This window comes from Spea bombifrons, chromosome 7, assembly GCF_027358695.1.
Source record: "Spea bombifrons isolate aSpeBom1 chromosome 7, aSpeBom1.2.pri, whole genome shotgun sequence".
In the NCBI taxonomy this organism is placed as follows: Eukaryota; Metazoa; Chordata; class Amphibia; order Anura; family Pelobatidae; genus Spea; species Spea bombifrons.
In genome coordinates, this window is record NC_071093.1 from 3,789,577 (window position 1) to 3,814,031 (window position 24,455).

At 43.0% G+C, this 24,455-nt stretch overlaps 3 protein-coding genes across 5 annotated transcripts; all 3 read left to right on the forward strand.

Annotated features, from left to right (window-relative positions):
- The first annotated feature begins 22 nt into the window (after positions 1-22).
- Positions 23-13,190, forward strand: ATG9A (autophagy related 9A). The gene is made up of 17 exons (XM_053471424.1): positions 23-162; positions 564-636; positions 1,897-2,022; positions 5,062-5,213; positions 6,030-6,073; positions 6,517-6,581; positions 6,749-6,904; positions 7,024-7,165; positions 7,593-8,341; positions 8,777-8,930; positions 9,312-9,491; positions 9,758-9,997; positions 10,416-10,588; positions 11,289-11,406; positions 11,710-11,917; positions 12,212-12,354; positions 12,534-13,190. Exons 4-17 carry the CDS (start codon positions 5,111-5,113, stop codon positions 12,537-12,539), a joined length of 2,481 nt encoding a protein of 826 aa, XP_053327399.1. The 5' UTR covers positions 23-162; positions 564-636; positions 1,897-2,022; positions 5,062-5,110; the 3' UTR covers positions 12,540-13,190.
- A 411-nt stretch (positions 13,191-13,601) lies between these two features.
- On the forward strand, positions 13,602-18,676 carry ZFAND2B (zinc finger AN1-type containing 2B). Of its 3 annotated transcripts, XM_053471308.1 has the most exons (11): positions 13,602-13,644; positions 14,839-14,900; positions 15,065-15,159; positions 15,242-15,373; positions 15,479-15,630; positions 15,729-15,827; positions 16,301-16,355; positions 16,615-16,691; positions 17,014-17,089; positions 17,502-17,584; positions 17,855-18,676. In XM_053471308.1, the coding sequence occupies exons 2-10, from the start codon at positions 14,846-14,848 to the stop codon at positions 17,535-17,537; spliced, it is 777 nt and encodes a 258-aa protein (XP_053327283.1). In that variant the 5' UTR covers positions 13,602-13,644; positions 14,839-14,845; the 3' UTR covers positions 17,538-17,584; positions 17,855-18,676. The 3 variants fall into 3 exon arrangements, with proteins under 3 accessions (XP_053327283.1, XP_053327282.1, XP_053327284.1); XM_053471307.1 differs by lacking the exon at positions 17,502-17,584; XM_053471309.1 differs by lacking the exons at positions 15,729-15,827; positions 16,301-16,355; positions 16,615-16,691; ... (1 more) ...; positions 17,502-17,584; positions 17,855-18,676 and having other exon boundaries at positions 15,479-15,634.
- Positions 18,677-20,704: 2,028 nt separating this feature from the next.
- Positions 20,705-23,396, forward strand: LOC128501852 (uncharacterized). The gene is made up of 2 exons (XM_053471494.1): positions 20,705-21,244; positions 22,484-23,396. The coding sequence occupies exons 1-2, from the start codon at positions 20,784-20,786 to the stop codon at positions 23,037-23,039; spliced, it is 1,017 nt and encodes a 338-aa protein (XP_053327469.1). The 5' UTR covers positions 20,705-20,783; the 3' UTR covers positions 23,040-23,396.
- Positions 23,397-24,455: the final 1,059 nt, after the last annotated feature.

Genomic DNA, 24,455 nt, shown 5'->3' on the forward strand with positions numbered 1-24,455 from the left:
TTACTAGAAGCTCGCTCTTGATTGGACCGGATTTGTGTCACTGGGTTTGAGCGAAGGGTCTGGTTACCTTGACAGTGGTAGAGGAGCGGCCGACGGGAGGCTGACAGGTACTGGCGCCCTGTCACAGACTGACTGACGGCACCGCCAGAACACCGAGGACAGGTGAGGCCTTAAATAACAGAAGGTCACACACACCCAGATACATATATATATACATATACATACTATACACATACATGCATTATAAATACATGCTATACACATACATACCTACATACATTCTATTTATGTACATACATACATACTATACACATATACATTTTATATATATAGATATATATACATACACATGCATGCTATACACCTACATGCATTATAAATACATGCTATACACATACATAGCTACATACATTCTATTTATGTACATACATACATACTATACACATATATACATTATATATACATATATATATTATACAGATATCTTATCGTGTAGGATACGTATACTTTGCTACTGTTTTGTGTTTGAATCTTTAATTCTCGTGTATTTTGTGGATCTGCAGGTGTCAGCGGTGGGATCAGACAGAGAGACAGAGAGAGAAGACCCATAGAAACACAGGCAATGCTATTACCATGGTGAGGCGTCTGAGGCCTGGAATTCAAACCCAGGCATCTGGGTTATATATATATATATATCAATATTAATGGAGGTTGCACTTATGTACATCACAGATAAGGGAAACGGATATAGCCCTATTAGCCAAAAATAAAATGGAGTTGAAGTTGGTGCGTTTTATCGGACAAGGAGAGAAAAAAAATATAATGTTATGTAAGCTTTTTGGGACCACAGAGGTCTCTTCTTCAGATGTATTCCGTAATGACATGTTAGCCGAGATAAAAAGCTATCAGCTTCAGCTAAAGGCTTCGCTCAAAGAACACATTTAAGTCTTTTCCAAATTCCGTTTTGCTGAATACCACGGAGTTACTGAGATTTAATGTCTTAGAGCAGCAGGCGTTGGTTTCGCTTTCATTTTTGCGGAACTTTCCTCTGTTTGAAAAGATGAAAATGAAACACTCTGAGGTGGGTAATATTGTCTTTTACATCCTATCGTCATCGTGGTTATTTTGTATGTTCACGCCGGTCTGCCGGTGACTCCGTTACATGCCGGTTGCCAACAGAGAGCAGCCAACCAAATCTCTATATGCGAAGGAGTCTGTCCCACCGGCCCTTGAAACAAATACACTTTAAAGCCCCGCAGACATTGTTCTAATAGCTTATTCAATGTTAAAACCCACCCCAGATCGGATTATAATGTTCAGATAATGCCCTAGAGCCCAATTTAAAGACAGCTATAACCAGGGGTCACACTCTAGGGGGCCAGAATGACCCCTGCGACGCACCTTTAAAAGCTGCTAGATGCAAGTAATGGAGAGTGTAGAGATCGTCAGATGAACTGATTCAGATCACCTTTCACACTCTTTCCCTGCATGCTGTCTGATCCAGGATCCGGCATGCAGGAAGTGACATCGCATCCATTTCCTGCATGCTGGATCAATCTGCATGGAGGAAGAGAAAGACAAATAGGCTGTTTGGGGACAAAGATGGCACTGTGGGGTGGAGGGGTGGCAGGGTAGTCTTTGCACCAAAGCTCCTGTAATCTCTAGTGACTCCCCTGACAAAACCTCAAGCATACAGTATAGTCAGAGGAATTCCAAAAACAAAGCATGCCTGTTTAGGGTTTGTGGTTACATGATAGCGACCCGGTCTTATATTAAAATATTAAAATTGCATTACAAGAGTGACACTAAGTAGTAGTAGCATATACCTTAAACAATTCAGGTACATCAAAGTAACAAAGTAACCATTCTTTTTGTTTCTTTCTCTTTTTTGTGCAGGTGGATGAGGAATTGGCTCTGACTTTGTACTCGGCGCTTTTCGGAAAAACCAAAGCGATGTAGTGGACATGGTGCAAAGAAAGCAGGACGCTCAGCCGGAAATTAATTCACAAAAAACGACATCTGGTGCTCTTTCATTTTGTATATTAAATCAGCCAGTGGGGTGGGGAGATGGTAAAAAAGTGAAATAACTGTGAATTTAATGAACAGAGGAAAAGAAAAAAAGGTTTGCATTTTAGGAGCACTTCCTTACCAGGGAATATATTTACCGTTGGTTGCTATATCTTACAATGGCTTTAATAATGAAGATAAAAGGTTAAATAAAGGGAAAAAATTATTAGAATCTTGTGCTTTGATTCAGATTCTCTGGTTTCAAACATTCTAAACCAGAGGGACAAGATCAGGCACAAACCTATACCAAGCAAACTTTTTTCCTATTTGCTTAGTACCATATCTGCCCCAGCACATGGTTAATATTTATAAATAATACCCCTATATCTCTAGCTACAGGCCGTGATAAGTTAAGGAAGGGATGTAAAGATGTGCAAAATAGAGGGTTCGGGAGCATTATACCCCCCCCCCCCAGGATACTCATTTAGCCTTAAGACCAGAAGATCAGGTTTGCCCTCATAGGTACTCGGTTAACTTTTGCCCCCAAAAATCCCACCCAGACATAACTCTCAATGTTTGCAGCCGTTACCAGCAGGGTACAGTTGTCACTCCTTTAGACACCTGTGGACAAGGAGGAACTCATCATTCCACTGGAACCTTGTGCAGAGGAAAGTTGCCTTGAAATTTAGTTCTGGACTGCAGTGCAGATGGAGGTTTTTCTCTGTAATTGTTCGCTAAATCTTGAGTCTCTTCCACGCAGAGATGCTGTAGGCTGTTAAGAAGCCGTCGCTTCTCAGTTGAGTCGGTCTCGTGTCTCTTTGGGCACATTAATTCACTTTGAGGATCTCTTGGAGTTCTCCCCATCTTTAAAAATGAGTCCAGACATGGACCTCCTTGCTCGCTTGTGCCTAGAGGCATATCGTCTGTACCCTGCTGATAAGGTTCTTGAAAGCTTAAAAAACACACATGCCTGGGGTTGTTAAGTTCCCGGGACAGAGAGCCTAATGATTTCATTTTACTTCTAGGTCTTCTTTCTAGGAAAAAACAGACTAAGTGGGCATTTTTTCTCCGTAATAGTAAACCGGTACAATTATCATTTTAGGATTAAGAAGGAATGTTGGTCCTTTTGAAGGCAATTTGCTTTAAAGTGGCTTTTTTAATTCTTTTTAGCAGATGAAAGGGTTTTTTTTTCTTTCTTTCTATAAAAGTTACCGTGTAGTGAGATATTTGTGTAAAACCTGTAAATTGTGCAGGTGGCGGGAGCGGGTTGTCTGTGTTTGGTTGAGCTGCTCTTATACCAGTTTGTATGCATTTAGAAAGCATGCATGGTGCAGGGCAGCAATGTCTTCTTTTGCTCAATGAAAAGCCCGAGAGATTATGCTTTTAATACAGCCCAGCAGGATAAATGTCCCATATGTGTCCCGTATTAGATAAAGGGACGTGTGAATAAAGCCCCTTATGTAACATGTAATGAGCCAATTAAGTAAAATGAATGCATGAATATATTGTTGGAAGCAAAAAGATAAAAGGGTTATTGTATTTATTTTACTCACTTCTTTATGACACCACCATGCGGCACCACATGCAAATTAATCATTCACCATTGGCATAGCTCATTTGCATATGGTGCGTGATGCAAATGCTATAAGGTGGCGGTGTACGAGCAAATGTATATACAGCGTATAGATCTTTTTTTATTACCGTATAGTGACGGAGTAAAGTGCCTTTTTAGTTTGTATCACTGAAACCTGGTAAGCGTCACAGCCTAGTTTATCTCTGACGCTTGAAGCCTGAATTAGGACAGCCCTAAGGCACCACACCTGCTTTCACGCAAACACAAAGGTTGACTTTAGGCTACAAATAGGTGCGTTCATTTCCTTGGACACGACGTGTGAGGCAGAATGGCAGAGCTGTATCTGATCATTCATTCGCTTCTTACCCATTTTGCTCGGATAGGGTGAGTACCTGTGAGAAAGGGGCAGCTCGGTCCTTTGGCTTTGAGGCAGGGATAGCTTAGAAGTCCTGAGGTTCGTTTGGAGCCCCCTGACCATGGTCCAGGGCAGAAGATGTGTCACATTAAGGCACTTTATATTATATGTATCGCTAGCCCCAACCTGTGGGGTGTACACCCCTTGTTTTCACACCAGCATAAAGGGCCAGGACGTTATTACGGAGCACTTTTTTGTATGTAGTTTTTGTAGGATTGCACCATTTTTACACAATGCGCGTGTTTCTATGTGATTCTTATGATTTTGATCAGGAAACTATATGAGTTCAGAGCACCAGAATTGAGTAGCGGATTCTTTGCAACGCTGACAATGCCACGGGGAGCCGGGTCCCCTAAAAGGTTTCTGGGTTTTTCTGGTGAGGGAAGAGCTGGTCGGCTCCCTTCCCTCCATCGACAGTTTCAGTTTCAATTTCCAGAAGATCCGTCCCTCCTTTAGGCCTTCTGGCCGAGGACGGAAGAAAGGGGCCGCACTCCATGAAGAAAAGAAGAAGGGGACTGGGTGGCCATCGTGGCCTTTTTTTTCACAGCAGAGAACCTGAACCTCTTTCATATGTTTGTCCAGCTTTATGTTTCTGTTTATCCCATTCATGTGTTTCTTTCCTCGCATGGTTATTTCTCCCCGGTATAATCCCTGTTAAATGGGTTAAAAACGGAGACAATGTTACTAACATTCTTTATGTAGAGTGATAATGAGAATGTAATGGCCTTTTTGCTTTTATAGCTACAGTTTATTTTCCAGCATCTTCCATTTGATTTTGTAAAACGCTGTTAGTGAGCAACTTGTACGGTGTATTTATATATAATATTTATTTTATTATTTACTTTAATATGTATTTTAATTCATGGAGACACCAGATCGCACGGTGATATCACATGAGGATACATATTACATAAAACATGATGGCAAATGTAGGCAGAGCAAGTTCCAGGACTTGCCGCAGGAGATCTAGAATATCCGCCTGTCGTCCACACTTTAAATCGCTAGGTTGGTTTCAGAAAACGAGTGGACTGTGCGTGTGTTAACCATTCGTTTCTTTTCTCCCCAGTACCTGCTCCCTCTGAAGGCTGAGGGTTGGATGTGAAGCTGCAGAGGAGATGGCTGTGTTTGACACCCCATACCAGAGGCTGGATGCCTCCTACAGCGATTCACCCCTGGGGGAAGATGACCTGCTGGTGCACGTCCCGGAGGGCAGTAAATGTAAGCCCTGCCTGTGACATTGGTCCTGCGTCTGAATGAAAGCAAGCTACATTTTTTACACACTTATGAATTCCTGTACTGAAATCCTGGTTTATGGTGCCCTTTTAAAGCTGTGAAAAGCCACTGATATTATCATCATCTTAATGTGCAAACGTAGTATCTCCGTGACCCAGATTGCTGCAGTCATTGGTCCCTAAGGAGGTTAAATACCCTGTTTTCTGATGATAAAAAATAAATATAGATTGTCTTCTGCTCGCTGCTCCTCTTTCTGCAAATGCCAGTTGCTGCTTGACTTCAACTCCTATCTCCCTCAGCCTTAATAGCTGGAAGACTGGCATAATTCAGCTCATACAAGCTTTCTAAGCACAAATGAAGAGGTTACTTGGTGTCCTGGGTTCTACACATTGTATTATTTTTGGGGAACCGCATTTCTCACTTACACTGGATCATATTCTGTAACTGGTGAAAAGTGAGTTGATTTTACATGAAGATTCTGTCACCGGCCAGAACAGATGATAATTTGGTGTGCAATTTAATTGGAAACATCTGTAAGTGGGACACTGCGCACATTTCAGCGAAAATACCCCGTCACGCTGAATTACCACCCTGGGGTTCAACACCAGTGTCTGTGAAATTAACATCTTCAGTCACTCGATTTGCTACATCGCCTTAGCTCTTTCCTAACTCTTAGACCTGAGCACAATATACGGTATATATAATGTATATAAATACAGTGAATGTAAAGGCTGGGCTTTTTAGATAGACTACTGGCTCTACTGCTGATATAACCTGTATTTATCTGTTATCTCTCCCCAGCCCCGTGGCATCACATTGAGAACCTGGATTTGTTCTTCTCTCGGGTATCCTTTGAATGTATTGTTGTGGGCAGAATAAACATTGTCACAAGCTAATAGTACATAAGAGGTAATCCCATGATGTTTAACCAGCATCCTTAAAAAGATTGCCCTAAACATCATGGGATGCCCTGCCATGAAAAATAAAATGGTCAGATAAAATGTGATTATGGATCACGCTCTATAATATAATAGCAGGTTATTAGGATAAAATTATGGTCATTATGTGATGCATATAAACTAAAGGGGTGCAAATGTTTCCAAGACTTATAATATATATTTATTTCTATATTTGAATACTTTATGACTCTCTTTTCGTGATGTTTGCGGCATATAGATGATAGTGATTTCAGCGGCACTTTTTTACTGTTAGTAGTGGAGCCTTTATTGTTGTCAGATTCCTGCTGTCAGGTTTTGGAGTTATATTCAGCTTGACTCAGAAACACCAGGTCTACAATCTGCACCAAAAGAATGGCTTCAGTTGTATGCTGATCGGGGAGATCTTCGAGTTACTGTGAGTACCATCAGATTAGAATAAATCAAATAAACCAGACGTTCTCATCCAATTTCATTACGAGCTACCATCTTGCACAGAAAAATAACAAGAGGGGGCTGCCATCATTTATAAATTGTGACTTGTAGAGAATTTGATGTACAATACTAATCGTCACCTAATCGCAGGCAGTTCATCTTCGTGGTTAGTTTTACCACGTTCCTGGTCAGCTGCGTGGATTATGACATTCTGTTTGCCAACAAGATGGTGAACCACAGCCAGAGTGAACATGTCAAGGTGACCCTGCCAGACGCCTTCTTACCCCCCGGAGTCTGCCAAGCCAGGTGAAGATACCGCTTCTATAAGCTGCCACACCACACATGCCACAACTGCAGTGTGTGTGTGGGGCATTATTTATCTATGTACTGTGTACCTGACACTCTATTTCCGCTGTCCCTGACAGAATACAAGAGAATGGCTTCCTCGTGTGCCTCTTGGTCATTGCTGGCGTCTTCTGGATTCACAGGCTCGTAAAATTTATTTACAACATCTGCTGTTATTGGGAGATCCACAACTTCTATATCCAAGCCCTACGCATCCCAATGGTCAGTAAAAAGGACGACACTCAACTATCTGTCCTCCCCTTTTACTAAATATTGTTGAGCCAAATACACAAATTGCAATTACTTTCTATTTAGAAACATGTAAAAAGGTGGCATTTTCCTTCCAGCCCCTAAGTGCCAGGTAATGCAGTCATGTCATCATTTCCCTCTGACTGTGTCATATCCCCACAATTAATATTTACCAGCATGCCTTATGTGAATTCATGTTATTGTTAATTTTGTATATTGTAAAAGTGCTATAGATTCTGCTTGCACTATATAAATAAACTATAATAATAATAATTAAATTAAATTACATGCCTTTTCCCTCCAGGGTCTGTGTAAAACAAATAATTAAAATAAACAAAATAAATCTGTGTTGATATTAATCAATGTACATTTTTTGTCTCCTTTTTCTTCCGTGGTACAGTCAGATCTCCCATATCACACCTGGGAGGAGGTTCAGAGTCGCATTGTCCAAATTCAAAAGGAACATCAGATCTGCATTCACAAGAAGGAGCTGTCCGAGCTGGACGTGTCCCACCGAATCCTGCGCTTTAAGAACTACATGGTGGCCATGATTAACAAGAACCTTCTTCCACTTCAGCACAAGATCCCTGTCCTTGGCGACACGGTGTTTTACAGCCGTGGACTCAAATACAACTTCCAGCTGATCTTTTTCTGGGGCCCTGGGTGCCTTTTCCAAAACGAGTGGAGCCTTAAACCTGAATATAAGCGGGCAGGAGTGCGTCTGGAACTGGCCGAGAAGCTTTCGCATCGTATCCTGTGGATCGGACTTGCCAACTTGGTTCTGTGCCCGCTGGTGCTTGTATGGCAGATACTTTATGCGTTCTTTAGCTACACAGAGGTTCTGCGTAGGGAACCTGGCAGTCTGGGGGCACGATGCTGGTCCTTGTATGGCCGATGCTATCTGCGACACTTTAATGAACTGGATCATCAACTGCAAGCGAGGCTTAGCCGAGCATATAAACCGGCCAGCAAATACATGAACTGCTTCTTGTCCCCTCTCTTGGCTGTAGCTGCCAAACACCTGGGTTTCCTGGCTGGCTCCATATTGGCGGTCCTTATTGCCCTCACCGTCTACGATGAAGATGTGCTGGCTGTGGAACACGTGCTGAGCGCAGTGACCCTGCTGGGAGTCGTAGTGACTGTTTGCAGGTCAGGATACAGCGGGAAATGAAACTAAAGCAAATTTTGGGATTGTTATCCTGTTTATGAGAAAATATTTTGCAGCTAGACAGCTATGGCCTGATAAAAGGCATAATTTATTTTACTGTATCAAACTTTGAGAGGCAGAAAGATATTACAGACTGCCCTTACACAGTTCCTGCTCTTAGCGTGATTAAGTAAATGTGCAGAAGGGTTAAGGCTGCATACACACATCCAAACTGTGCCAAGTTATATTAACTCATCAATTCTTCAGGGACTGCAGCTACCACCAGATGCCTGATCATGATGGGAATAGGAGTCCAGCAGTTGGGCTTCTTGCTGTAAGGAATGGGGTGCTAGCTGTGGCTGTATGCAGTTAGGGGGGTTCCTTACACGATGAGTGTTCATTGCATGTATCAGATTTTATTGCATGTCTCCGCGCAGGTCCTTCATCCCTGACCAACACCTGGTGTTTTGCCCAGAGCAGCTCCTGAGGGTCGTACTGGCTCATATCCATTATATGCCAGACCACTGGCAGCGCAGTGCTCACCGGTCCGAGACCCGCGGAGAGTTTGCTCAGCTCTTCCAGTACAAGGCGGTAAGTCAAACGGCTTCCTTGTCTGCTGTCTATTAATTTCAAAGTGATTTCAAATCATAATTGATTCTTAGTATCCCAAGAACAATCAGAAATGATGGAGCGGGCAATGGGCCAAGGAGGTCACATTTTTTATATTATCTATGGGTCAAAGGGTCCAAATAATTTCTTCCATTTGGATTCCCCAGGGTTCCTTACAACCAGGGTTACTTTCATGCTGCTACTAGAATGTGAAGCATTTTCTCCTCGTCGCGTTCTATAGCTAAAGCTTCTCCCGTAGGGTCTCTTATGTTACCAGAAATGAGTATATGAGGGCTAAATAAGTTATTCTGTATCATCTCTATACCTTCCAAGTGTCTAATCGAGTCCCTTGTTCTCCTGCAGGTGTTTATTATAGAAGAGCTCCTTAGCCCACTCTTAACCCCCTTAGTTCTGATTTTTTGCCTCCGCCCCAAGTCTCTGGAGATCATTGACTTTTTCCGAAACTTCACAGTGGAGGTGGTCGGGGTTGGAGATACCTGTTCGTTTGCCCAGATGGATGTCCGTCAGCACGGCAATCCTGCGGTAAGGCAATATGTGGAGGGAAGTGCAGAAGGTTCTAACTATTAAAATAGTTTTAAAATAGTTCAACATACTCATAAGCATTATAATAAAAACTATTCCAGGAAGGTAACCTCTCACCTGAGTAAATCCTGCCATTCAGAGTTCACCTGTCTTACTAAGTCTAGTTTTTGGCGCTTACACATTAAACCTGTATATTGGAGCGAGCATCTCATGTATGTTGCGTGGGATTTACACATTTGTGTTATGTGGCTCTCCTGTCTTTTCAGTGGATGTCTGCAGGCAAGACCGAGGCATCAGTTTACCAGCAGGCAGAGGACGGCAAGACAGAGCTTTCTCTAATGCATTTCGCCATCACCAACCCTCGCTGGCAGCCCCCACGAGAGTGCTCGGCTTTCCTGAGTCATCTCAGGGAACGAGTACAAAGAGACAGCATTGGTGCCAAAAATTCTACTGGACTGACACATCCCCTGCATGGATCCAGTTTACTAATTCAGTCTGACCCAGAGGTATGGCAGAGACTGTGTTCTGTGAACTTTGTAGCGTTGTGTTTAATTATTAAATTGCCGTATTGAGTTGATTAAAAGTAGATTTAATCTACAAAAACATTTTCTTGTTGGCTCTGCAGGTCACATGATGACAGTCAATGAAAGTACTTTATCATGTTTTGCAGATCTAGATCCCTGTAAAGGGAAACAAAATAAATTATTGGTTTGGAAAGAACTAATCACTAACAGTTATTTGAATTCAGGGGGTATTGCTTGGCATATAATCTGTGTAAACTATTCTCTGTATTAAAACTCCCAAAACACTTTTTTATTCAGCCCATAATAATAATAATGATATTTTTATCTATTTTTTTCCCTTTTAACTTTCATGGTTTCTTTCTCATTTTGTCCAACCTCTGATCTCCTCTCTGTGTCGCAGCCTCACAGTCTCGTGGCGAACATGATCTCTGGTTTGTCTCCTGGAACGTACCCGTCACATCCAGAGGTTCTGTGTTCTCCGCACGTTTCTGCCGCGTCCGAGGTGGCTTCAGCTTTGCGCTCTCTGTCGCCACAACAGTCCTGTCACCCGGCACAACACCAGAGCAGGACAAGGTGAGGAAATCCTGAAACGGCTTCATAAAACAGAAAAAGTAATGCAATTCATGTGATCTGAGCTCATAGACACAAGGAACGCTTGACACGTTCAAATCCCCCTGACAGAGGAGGTGGATATAAACAGATTGCTGCAAGGGAGGCCTCAGCAGATCCATTTCTTTGAGTATGAAGTCTGATCAGCATCTCTCTCCACTATTTATTTATCGTCATATAGGTTTGTGTGAGACCATCAATCACTAACAGAAAGTGAATTCTCATAGAACAATACCTGATACAGGCAGGGGCAGTGGAGGCGTTTATAGTCATCGGCAGATTAAATAGTTATTTCACGTTGATTCCCATAAATCGTTTTTCTGTTATTTGTGTTGTCTGCAGGAGGTTAAATGCACAAAAACCCCAAAGAGTTTTTTTAGAGAAATGTAGCACAGACCTTTGGTCCTAATGTCAGCACCGGAGTAACAGTGGCAAACATTAGGGGTGTCTTTGGGGGTCCCACTGGCTGGCGTAAGGGGCTGGCAGTTCACCATGCCAAACTCCATTGGCCTCCGACAGACCAGGCGTCACCAGTAGATGGCCAGGAGGTGTGAGGTCTGACAGCACTTCTCATAATACCTTAAACCAGTTGGGATTTCCTTCAGCTATTAATGAAAAAAAACTGAATGTCATTTTTTTTCTCTTTTTTTCCCTTTTTCGGTAGCGCTGATTTCAGGAATAGCAGTTTTGGGAGCAGTCTGTGGGAAGGACCCATGACAAGCGGCACGTTGTCTGAATATGCATCCACAGAGATGAGCCTACATGCGCTTTACATGCACGAAGTGAGTAGTTGTTACTGGCTCCTGCATCTTGCGTCGCTGGCACGGCTCACCGTCAGGTTGGTCCAGCAAATGTATTGCTGCTTCTGCTATAGGATTAAGGAGGCACCAGGCATTAGAATTTTAATAATAACTTTTTCCCAATTTCAAATTCATAATGCGTATTTTTTTTGTTCTGGATTATTATTATAATACATGCTTTTAGGTGCACAGGGGGTTATTCTCCCTTTAATTATGGAGGATAGGTGGCTGTTTAATGACTTATCAGTCTCGTAATAATCACCTTCTTGTATGTCTCTGCTATAGCTGCACCAGCAACACACACGTATGGCACCCAATAGACATATCTGGCACCGTCAGGAGAGCGACGACAGTGGGGAAAGTATCCATGGTGACAGCCTTATACACGCTACATCTAACATACCTTCCTCGGCCAGCTGCCCATCGCCTGCGGCACTTTTCGGGGAAGAGAGGCTGCCGTCACTGAACAGCCAGAGATACAGTGCGAGCGCAGGTACCCCCATCTTACATGCGTGGCTTCAGGGTTTGGCAATGGGGGATGCGACAAAGGTTCGAGAGACAGTGTGTGTTACACTCGTCTCCGAAAACGGGATTAAACTGACGTCTTACACATATCTCAAACCCGTTAAAACTTTTCCCAAGTCAGGCATTACCTTGTGGCCTCTGCCATTATCGGATAATAATAATATATATCATTAATCTCATGCAAATTGGTGTTACAAGTTGTTCTGGTTGTTGACAGGGTTCTACAGGGAGCAGTTTTAACGCCGTTCTCTTGACACCTTAGATCTTGGATCCATGCAAAGGCCAACATCCAATTTAGCGAGACAGCCAATGGGAGGATGGAGTGAAGAAGGACCGCCCACAAGACACCCAGAGACAGTTCCAGAGGAGGGGTCTGAAGATGAGCTGCCCCCACAGGTGCAGAAGGTAATATTTCTCGCTCCCTTTTTAGTTGCGTGTGCACAAGATGGATGAGCACAAACCTAATCTCAAGTCCCTCGCCTACCCCGGGAGTGTTATCATGTGTACCACCTGTGAGATTTATGTTACTGTATCTGTTCTATGTTCTTGTTAATAACACACTCGCTGCCTTTTTCCTTTTGTAGGTGTAGCTAAGAAGACTGGAAAGCAACATTTGTGGTCAAGTCTCTTACATCCAATTATTTCTTGTCGTCAGAGAGAGAGAGAGAGGAATCACGAGCTTCTTTGTGTGATAATTGATCCCTTCCCTTGTCTGTATGTGTATATCAGACCGCCCTGACATATGTGTGCATGGGATCTGTATTCTGGTTTCAATGAACATAATAAGGGACGCTCACACAGGTGCAGACATACTATCCGGATGTTCTTATTTCTGCTGCTTGTCGATTACATATTTCACTTCTGTGATTGGCACCTGTTCTAATTCAGCACAGTAAACCCGTAAATGTATATTACTCTGCTAATACTACTAAAGGAATGCGTGTCTTTAACAAATAACCATTCTGTATGCAGGCATGAGAGACTTACAACAGCTCCTCTAATCCCCTTCCTGCACAAGGGTTAACAGAGGATCATAGGTGTTGTAGTCCATCAACACACGTCGAGCCATAGGTTGTCCTCTTCCTCGTGAAGTAAATACCGCCGGCCTGTTTTTCTGTAAATGCAAACCGCTTATATGTTGAAAAGGCACACGCGTTCTGCTGTGTTTTGTATAGAAATTGTATATTGCATATTTTGTACCATTGTATAGTGCTGAATAAAGATGAATTATATGTCCTGTCTTTCCTGCGCTTTTATGTTTATATAAAGCTGCATTTGCCCTGGGTTATTAAAGGGTCAGATAATTCAGAAGGCTTCCAGGTATGACCCAGGGGACATTTAAAAACCTGATCAGTCACTGGAATTGAGCATTATATGATTTATGCAACAACTGCAGAGGGCTTTACACAAGTCAATATGAACAAAAATGACAAAAACACATAAAACGAGACAAGCAGGAATCCAGCGGAATCGCCGGGTCGATAAAAAATGCACAGTCAGAGATCGGGGTCACTCCGGTACCCGTACTTCCGGTCTGTTTGGGAGTACAAAGATGGCCGACGGCCCGCCCCCTCAAGATTGACAAATCATTGGAGCTGTGAGAGAAGGCGATCTACTAGCGTAAGCACCATCTCTATGGTAGCAAGGCGGAAGTGACGCTCCTTCCGGGTGTCTGAAGTTCTATCCTGGGGTCTGGTAAGCAAAAATGGATTTGTTTATTTGGAAAAAACATTTAAAGCTCAAAAAGAAAAGTATAGTGAGGGTGTGCTTAGTGCTGGGAGTAGTGATAGGAGTTATAGTCCTGAGAGGTACATACACCTCTGTCTGTAAAACTAGAAGCTTACATGAAATGGAAGGAAGTTCTACTTTACTGGGAGAGTAGTAGATACATGGGACAGCCTTTCATCAGAATCGGTGGAGACTAAAACAGTGAGGGGGTTTAAACATACATAGGCATAAAGCTGTCCTCATTATGGCACCAGACCAGGGACTGACACGGCGGTTCTGCCAAATGGCGCGCATTAAATATTCATCGTTTCCATCACACGGTACAGCTGCCTTCTTCACACGGGGTCCATGCGACATTTCAAGAACCCGTATCTTGGGGTCTTATGTATCCTGTAGATTGTCAGCTCACAGGCCCGCTTTATATAATCTATCGGCTCGTCTTAGGCTGTCAGTTCTAGTTTTGTCATTTGATTGGCCGTACGAAGCGATGCGGGAATTGTTAGCGCCATATAAATAAGATATAATAGTAATAAATTGTTGCTATATAAATAAAAGATAATAATGAAAGAATAATAATTGTTTCTATATGAATAATAATAATGATAATTGTTGCTATATAAATAAATAATAAACAAAAATAACAAAAGATAATATTGTTGCTATATAAATAAAATAATGATAATAATAAATTGTTGCTATATAAATAATAAACAAAAATTATAACAAAAGTTAATAAATTGTTGCAATTAAATAAAACAATAATGATGCTAATAATAATAAATTGTTGCTATATAAATAATAATAAAAAAGATAATAATAAATTGTTGCTATATAAATAAAAGATAATATAATTTTTTTTTGCCGTATTATAAATAATCCTGGTAAATAAAATCATCGCTTGTTGGGACTCGGCGTCTGTGGACAGGCTTCTTGGCGAACCGTCCTGTTGTCAGATCCACACTTTGCGGGTCTTTGATTACAAGAAGCGACAACTTATCTCATGTATGTAAACCAGCACTCCGTCCTGTCAGAGATTTACTTACCATCTTTATTTTTATTACATTTTTTTCTTGGTACTTGATATAAAAATGATTATATTAACTCTTCCTTTTCCTGATCTTTGATGCATTTACTGGCATTAACTATTTTTTATTTTTTTAGCAGGAGAATGGAGTTCCCGGACCTGGGCAAGCATTGTTCGGAGGCCACATGCAAGCAGTTAGGTGAGATGACGCTTATTCATTTATTCTCTTTCTTACGGTTTATATTAATGGTAACTTTATTTGTTTAAAGGACGAGGAGCCCCCTTCAGCCGGGGGTGACGAGTTGCTCTCGCATGGATGTCCTTCCAGGGCACAATCACATTTTGTCTCTGTCTTCCTCGTAGATTTTCTGCCTTTAAAATGTGACGCTTGTGAACAAATCTTCTGCAAAGACCACGTCACGTACGCCCTCCATAACTGCACGTCTGCTTATAAGAAGGTGAGTGTTTCACGCCGTGCCCCGCAGTCTCGCTTCGTGCCTTTAGATCCTACCTGACGTGGTCCTGTTTTGTGTTACTAAGGACGTGCAGGTTCCGGTGTGTCCCCTCTGTAACACTCCCATCCCAGTGACTCGCGGACAGACCCCCGATATCGTAGTTGGAGATCACATTGATCGGGACTGCAAGTCGGACCCCGCGCAGCAAAAGCGAAAGGTGAGGATTGTGCCGATTTTCCCCAAATCACCTTAATGCAGCCTTTTGCCTCATCTCCAATATGTGATGCAACAGCTTCTGTGGGTTTTTTCCCTTTGTTTACAGATCTTTACTAATAAATGTGTGAAGCCCGGCTGCCGTCAGAAGGAGCTGATTAAGGTGATCTGTAATGACTGCCACGGGAACTTCTGTCTCAAACACAGACATCCCCTGGATCACGACTGCAAAGGAACCAGCGCTCCGATCTCCAAGGCAGGGTGAGCAACATATGGAACAAACCTCATATGTAATGAAACCCCCCCCCCGCTATATGAGGCTGATCTATATATCTATATAATCTGAGATTTCTTTACAGACACGCAGCTTTAATGAGAAGTCACGCTTCCTCTTCGAAGACTTCCACGGCTTCCAGCCACGTGGCCCCCAAACCCGCTGCACAACCCCAGCGTAGCAGGTATCGCCGTAGGCGTTAATGAGCGGCTCCCCTTAATGATATACGTGTCTTGTAAACGGCACAGGTTTGGGCTAGAAATGTTTATGTTGATCTCTAATGCAGTTTAGTGGTTGAAATGCATATCTGTCACCAACTGATTAATAACAGCAATGTATACTATAAATAATTATAATAATTACGTGTCGTTATGCCTCTGTTTGTTCCAAATATCAGGCTTGTGTCACTTTAAAGATTCCCGTAATTGTGAAATGAAAGAGAACGTCTAATCGGGGAAAAATATTTTCAAACAAAAGGTTTGGGAGGAATTTCCCTTTAAGTAATGAATGAGAGGTGTCTGTCCCCATCAATAAGCTTGTTTCTTTTTACCCATTGTACAGCGCTACGGAGTATGATGGCGCCGTATAAATCAATACATAATGTTTTTCCCTTGCCAGTGTCGCTGTATATGAAGCTCGCTTCTCTTTCTCTTGCAGGGCCGTTGCCCCTTCTCATCAGCCGTCGGCCGCAGCCGCCCTGCAGAATGGTTTGGTGAGTACAATCTCTTTAACTTCCGACCTACTGACTGAGAGACTGGATAACGTGGAATAGCCACGAGTGCAGAATGTGATTATATATGGTGATTATAATTGTATATCGTACCTCATACTGTACAGTTGAGCTTCCATACACGTTTATGGCAATATAGGTAAAGAAATGCCCCCCCCCACAGCAGATCCCCGCACGTCTTCCTCGCAGGTCCTTTGCCATTATGCTTACGTGACCGATCTCGTTTTGTCCGTTCTCTTAGACAGAAGAAGAAGCTCTCCAGAGAGCCCTGGAAATGTCTCTTGCAGAATCTGCAACGAACACGAGCCAGCAGGACCGGTAAAAACCCCGACTCCGTTCAGATTTGAATTCTGGCTAAAATGCATTTAAAAAACTGCCGGTTTCAACCAAAACTTCAGCAAAAATACCGTCTGTCTCCTAAATTGCCGGAGAATTGTCTGTAGATTGATTCACGCTTTACAACAGTTTGAATCAACATACGGACTACTAATGTTTTTTCTGGAGAATAACAATACTAACATTAGGTGTAATAATTACCGAAAATGTCACTTAAATGTAAACGGTATCTTAGAGACTATAGAATGGCGGAGACGACTCTCATCCTATATGTCTTCATTTCCCCCCCTTATATCGTTCCCAGCTCGCAAGAGGATGAAGACTTGGCTTTAGCTCGAGCGCTGTCTGCCAGCGAAGAGGAATACAGGAGGCAGCAGGCGGTGAGTCCGCTCAGGCATATGTCGTCGATATGGCCAGGTTATAAGCACATTGGGGTACCGTGAATGGGACGAGCCAGAGTAGGGACTGGGTGCAGGTCAAAGGCTGCCTTTGGGTCAAACCCAGAGAGTTCCCGGGCGTGATTATAAATGAAAAGATCCCAAAGCTGTCCTCGGTATAAACAGAACGGAAAACAAACATGATATCCGCGTGCTTTGGGGGGGAAAACAGCCTCCGCCTCTCCATGACCCCGAAAAGAGACATTATTGTTACTCTAAATTTTGCGCTCTAATTAATATCCATTTTAATCCTCTTTACTTTTTCCTATTCCCTTTTTTATTCTTCTGCTAAATGTAACCCAATAAAATTCCCAATCCTACACGCATTCACTTCATCCTCTCTCATCACACAAAGCTGCTGGCGGAGGACGGCAAGAAAAAGGGACTGTAGAGAAGGAAAGGGGTGTAGAGGATTATGCTAAAAGGGACACTTGGCAGGTATGATCTAGATTTGTTTAAAATAAATTTAAAAAAGCAAATTGTCCTTGATCCGTTCCGCAGATTAATGTATTCCAGGTGTTTGATTTTTAAAGCGATGATTTGACTGCAAGCGCTGGAACCAACTGCTGCCCAAGGGTGTTGGGAGTTATAGCTACACATTGGGGGGGGGCATTAAACCAGGTCTAATCGCTTTATTCGTGTTCGTATGTGTTCTAGAAAATGTCTGAAACACAAGACTACAGATTTATGTTTTTATTTTATGTTCAGGGCCAAAACCGTGATGCCAAACAGACCACTTGCAGCGTGTCCTAGCGGGGCAGTTTACAGTTTGGGACGATTACACGGCACGACGGGGGATCATCGAACATCAGGCCGACCAATCGGATGAAGCCGCCGTGATAACATACAGCAGATTTGTTCTTCGTGACACCAGGCTATCCGCGCATGGACGGTTTCACCCGGTGGTTTGCTATAGGTTACCAAAGAAACACTCAGTGATGTATATTTGAGGGCTGGTCGGCTCCTGCCAGGTCCTGCCATTTACTAATAATCACGCCGGGGGGGTTAAAAACCATAGAGCGCGTTCACAATGAGCCATTCCTGACGAGAAGCAGCTTTTAGGGAAAGTCATGTGATCTCTCCATCCCTTTCCAAGGGATGAACACTAGGACCAGGTCATCTTTAAAGCTTAAGTTCTTGCGGAGAATGGCTTCCAACCTGCGCAATTATTGCAGTCTATTCACTAAGCCCGAATTTTAAAGGAGACTTGACCATTTCAACTCGCCGTGCGCCTTCCTGGATGGTGCACCGTTTAGAGTTTGAGCCCCTAATCATAGCTCGTGGCTCAGAGATACACAAAGAGCAAAAAGAAAGGCATTTTATAACCTAGATTTCTATATAATAAAAAGTAAGCAAGTTATCCATATAGCTAAGAAATCATGCAGATCCTCGCGGCCAGTTACATATTAGAGTCTTTCTGATGAAGTCCCCCGAGGGCCGCTCTGAATTGGGGGTCGTTTTGTATGTTTGTGGCATTGCCTGATGCGTATACGTATGTGAATGAAATTAAGTTTGCGATTGGAAAAGAAATCAAGTGTATCTACTATGTGTCAACATTAGCAACCCGACTGTTGAACTGTGAAGTCTGCAGCTGGGCTGAGTGTCATGGGATTTGTAGTTCAGCAATAGGCTGTCAATGGGGTTTGTTAGTATTTATCACCTTTCTCGTTGGGACGAGACGGAGCAAATGCTAGGTGCTGTTTGAATGACTATTCCCATGACCCTCAGCCGGCCGGATAGGGCAAAGGATATACCGGAACCGATTGGTACCGGCAGATATGCCCATATCTACTCAGGACTCCGGCTTATTGTATTTATAGAAGTAATCCATGCAGGTTTGCATTTTAATTAGAATGATGGCTCGCCATGTAAATTAACGTTATATTTATTACTATTTTACTGTTTAGATCATTTATTGCATATCCGTTTTGGTAATTCTTCTGTTCTGCAGAGCGTTTCTATGTGAGATACTCACCAGGGCTGCTCAGCCTCTCGTTGCTCACCTATCATCCTAAGCCAGCCGTACCGCAGTACGTTGTGCTGTCAATCTGTAGCTCTTTTAGCTTGGATTTTATCTGAATGACTGTCCTCCTCATCCAGCCCCTAGGGTGTGTCGAGGAAAGCAACTATGAGCTTCCGGATGGTTCTGGATGAGGATGATGGGAGTTCTGATCTAGTAGGGCTGATTGAGGTTTAAAGGAGTTAAAAGCTGAGGCTAATAGCCCGGGGACCATAAACCGGCCACCCTCTTGTGACCCGCAGCCTCCGGCTGATCACAGCCACCCGGGGTTAGTAAAGATTCCGCACGCGCAGCTCGATGAGCTCCGATCGGCAGCCCCGGACCGTCCGAGACGAGGCGTCCGATTACAAAGACGCCTCCCGCGAATCTGTGACTTTCTGTTATTAATATGTAAGAAACGCGCCGTTTCCTCGCGCTTCTGGAGGATGAATGAGAGCCGAAGCTCCAGCTTCTGTGTTATTTTAATTTATAGCAGCCGAATAAATTATGATTGTAAATCTGCATCCCGTTCTTTATTCTGTTCCGGTTTTTTTTTCCCCACAACCCAAACTGCTTTTAAAAGGGTTTTTATATTTCAAAGTGGCTGATAATATGTTTTACGATCGATGCCGATGTCTTCGTCCTTAAATCATTTCGGGAAGCGAAACTCTACGTGGAGAATGTATTCATGTAGCCATCTGTATGATTCTCGCTCTGTTATCTGACCCCCCAATCTACTAAATAACCCCCCCCCCCGACTCCTTATCATACTGCCTGTGGGAAACGATAGAATGGCTCAGTCTTAACCACCCAGCCAGACACTGTCTAATGAAAGACACATAAAAGAGGAACTGACTGTAACACGAATGGCCCGTGAATCCAAATGAAAGACCCAGGCAGCTGGCAGGTTGCTTTTTGCCCCCATCTGCCCCCAGCCATGACAAAATTCCAGTAAAAAGCACCATTTGGGGGCCCGGCGTTTTCTTAAACGTGAAGTGAACCACTTTTTGCTGGAATTATCATTATTTGTCTGTCTATCAGTCATAGTCGTATTTAAGAGAAGGAAACAATGACAAAAGTATAGATTTGGTTCTGGTGCGATTACTAACTGTCCTGAAAACATACCCCGGGCTTCGTGAAAAATATTCCCCCCCCCTTAAAGATGATGGCTTGTCCTTAAACCCATTAAAAACAATGCATGGTGAGCCTGTACATGTTCAGGCTTTGTCATGAAGGGGTTAAGGCGAGAGGAGATACTCTGCCGATAAGGCTTCCATAAAATGACTCAAACAGATAAATGACCACCAAAGTTCAACCAGAAATAACAAATCCAGAAGATCTGCTTTGTTTGTGGTCTGCCTTATGATTTAATGAAAAGATACGTAAACAATTAGCCAACAGAAGAAGTAAAACAGGGAAAATGGGGTGGAATTAGCCGAGATAGAGGTGGATATAGGGGCCGGGGACACAGAGCAGGGACGGAAGGGCTTGCGGGCAGCCAAAACAAGGAAGAAAACAAGTTAAGTAGGTTTCAGAAAAACCCCTGCTGGGAAGCGAAAGCGAAACTTTCTATATTCTGTATATATATAGAATAAATATACGGGAGCCGCCTGGAAGAAGCCAACAGACTTTGGAACAATGAGTCGGGACCAAGAGACTTCTGAGGTTCCAGATAATCTCCATGAGTCGGCCAAAGAAATAGCTCTGGGGATCCTGAGGGACGTCCCGAAGAACAAAGATGATGTCTTGTTCCATATTCCGGAATACCGGTGGCTTCTCCAAGAAGGGAAGTGTCCGGCGTCCGGCCAAGACCTGGCGGAGCGACAGATCGAGGAACTCCAGCAGGTGACGTTCCTGAAAGGAGACAAAGAGAACAAAAGCGTCACCGATGGCTCCGTCGGCCCGATCTCCTCCGGACCGGTCATTTATATCGTCCCTGCCTTCCACTACCAATATCTCGGTAAACGATCTCGGCCGAGAGATTTAATCCGAGGAGTCTCGGGGTTCCTGCCGCGAACCAAGCAGAGATCTCCAGAGACCGGGCCGGAAACCGGAATCGCCCGCCCGGACCGCGGGGAGAGGGCCGGCGACCGCTTTAGGTATTTATATTTCTGATAGTTCACTTAATTCATTGTATTAACTCGCTTGGCTGTTTCAAAAAAAGAAAAAAATTCTGGTGTAATATTTTACCGATTTAGTGTAATTTTTTTTTATCGCAAGTTAAACAGAAAATACACTTTCTTAATTTAGGAATAAATCGATTATTATAAAGATTATTACTTTAAATAAATGTGGTTTAAAGGTGCTGTTCCACTTGCGACCAAACATTCATTGAATCGTCTAGTCTGTTAAGCAAATAACATTTTGCAGATTCAACATTTTATTTTTTCCTCTGAAAATGAAAATCGGTAACTTAAAAACGGTGCAGAAATGGCCGCCATTATGTTATTTGTCGGGCGCTGGCCTGGGTGGGCCGGGGGCCGCCACGTCATCCCCCGGGCCGGCCCTGGTGAGGAATTCGGCTGCTGAGATATATCTACTAAAACCTGTTCGGATACATTTCCGCATGCTTGAGTATTTTTTACACCTCATTTTTTTACAGGGCACACCTCAGCCCTTCTTGAAAAATGATGTCACTGTGCATGACATTGTAAAGTCACAATTTAACATTATTTCTATAACTGAAATTTTTTTTTTGTCTTATGTGCTTTAATTATGACATCACACGCAGCGCCATCACACCATTCCCATTTTGACGTCTTGTGTTGTTACGATAACAGAATAATGCATTATGACATCATATCCAGCCCAGATACATCACAGCCCTTTCTTTGCCACCTCACGTGACTTTTGATATAATTAGAGAGAACGGACATAAAGCCGCTGCTAGAATTACCATGTTTCTCTTTGACTGACAGACATGAGAAGTGCTTGCAGGCAATTAATTGTCATGTGACACAAGATCAGTCACTTATAGGCTGTTGCCGTAGAATAAAAAGCTTCTTAAAAAAATTCTTTCGATTTCATGAAACCGTCAGAGGAGAGAAAAAGTTGGCTGATCTTCTAGGGGTTACTTGCTTTTGTTTCAGTGGAACAGCACCTTTAAGAGCGCCTCCATGTGCAAAGGAGTAATAAATATCCTTCTTTGCTGAAGCTGCCCGAAGACATTAAACTGTCCCTTCAATGCAGTCACACAGTTTTAGACGGATACATTATATCCATTGCGTTTAACTAAGAAACAAAACACTTTTCTCTCTAAAATAAATAAAAATGCAAGTTCTGGGATGACCCAAAAAGCCGTATTATTTTCTCAAGCTGTTTTCTTTCTGCTTTTGCAGATCTCGTTCCAAGGAGTTAATTTTACTCAGTAAAACAAGAGAGAGGACGCTCAGGATTCTGAACGACGCTCTGAATAAGAAAGACGATCTCTTGGTGGAGAACGCCGAGGATCTCTTACAACAGCGGAGGTTCCGGAAAGTTCCGCTAATCAGCCCGTCGCTGGTGGAAAACCTGATCGCCACGCTGAAGAAAGTGACGTTTTGCAAAGACCGCCCCGATGAAATGCGAAGGGGTCACGCCAATGAAAAAACGAGAGAGAAGGGCCATTTGGGGCCGCAGTTTTGGGTTCAAAATAAGTACTTGGGGCTCGGATCCCGTCCAGGAACGCTGATTTTAGAAACCGCGCGTTTTCTTGGCTATGAGCTTTTTCCGGCCCCCAAAGAAGACGGCGCGGGGAAATCGGGACGTTCTCTGACTGCTTACGATGTTTGCTGGGCTTTCGAAACTTGGATGAACCACGACGGGTTTTACACAAATAACGAGTATTCCTGCTGCGGAGAGAGAGCCAGAGATTCCGTGTGCGTCGCGTCTAAAATGGCTTCCCGTTTACATTAGATATTTGATCAGCCATTTAAACGACAGAATCCAAATGCTTGCGGTACCACCTTGTGAAAGTATATACAATAATAAATGTTAAAGCAGGGATATACCCCGGGGAACGCACCAAATACTGGGGTTCTGCTTTCAGACTATGTCACCCGAATAATCTGCCCATTCGCCCCTACGTATTGAGATTGGGGTAAAAAAAAAACTGCGATTCAATGGCAAAGCCTGACGGTTCTGAGATGTTTATAGGAACATAGAAAGGATCCAGGGCTGGAAGGACCCGGCTGTTATGAGAAATTTTATGCAAAAGCAAACAAAAGAAGAAGGAAAAAGTCTGTAAATCAGAGCCATGCAGGGACCGCCATCCTCACCAGCCGTCATATGACATGTATATGCATACGACCCTCGAGTGGTCCCTTTAAATTTCCACGGGGTCCCCATTTCAAAAGCACGGAGGGGTTTCTGCAGAAGCCCCCCACCTGTATTTTCATTTGCCGGTGAGGCCGCCCAGCTCGTTGCCGCGTCCCTTTACTGCCTGTATGTGTCCCAGGTACGCTACGTAGATTAATACGATGGCGCCTGCCACACGATCAGAGGTGGGATGAGCTGTTGGGATGCTGGGAGTTGCAAGGCATTGTACAGCGCTAAGGAATATGATGGCGATATATAAAACAAATAATTTATTATTGTTTCATCTTTGTACAGCGCTGCGGAATCTGTCGGCGCTTTATAAAGTTTAATAATAATAATTTGTGCTCTGCTCTCTACTGCCACCTGGAGTACCTTTAGATTAATGCACGTAATATCCATTAAATGGGCTTTGGTGGCCTTAAGAGAAACTCTTTAGTCTTTAGTCTCAGAGGATGGAAGAGACCACCAAGGCCTCTAAAGAGGAGGCTTTCGATGTTTTTTGGGATGGGGTTTTTGGCTCTGCCTTGAAATCTTTTGCGTGCCCAGCACTGCCATGAAGAGTATAGATTGTAAGCTCCTTTGATCAGGGCCCTCCTCACCTGTTGTATCTGTAAGTCAAATTGTTATGTTATATAGTATTTGTTATGTCCTGTCTACCCATTGTACAGCGCTATGGAATATGATGGCGCTATATAAAACAACAACAATGTCAGTAGGGGGGGCAGGATGGGGTACTGATCTAAGCTTTAAACTGGAAAATGTTTATTAAAACCAACATAATTTGAGTGAAACAAACATAAAATAAATAAAGGCTTTTTTTTTTCTTGCATTTTTATTAAAGTAGAATATTTAAATCAACGACAAAACGCAGAACAATATTAAATAGATTTATAATATAAAAATGATTGCTTTCAAGAGGCGCCTGCGGTGTTTTCAGATTTATCGTACAAAAAGATTCTTCGCGACAATTAAATTATAACCCCCCCACACACACCCCCAGTCATGAAACAGAAT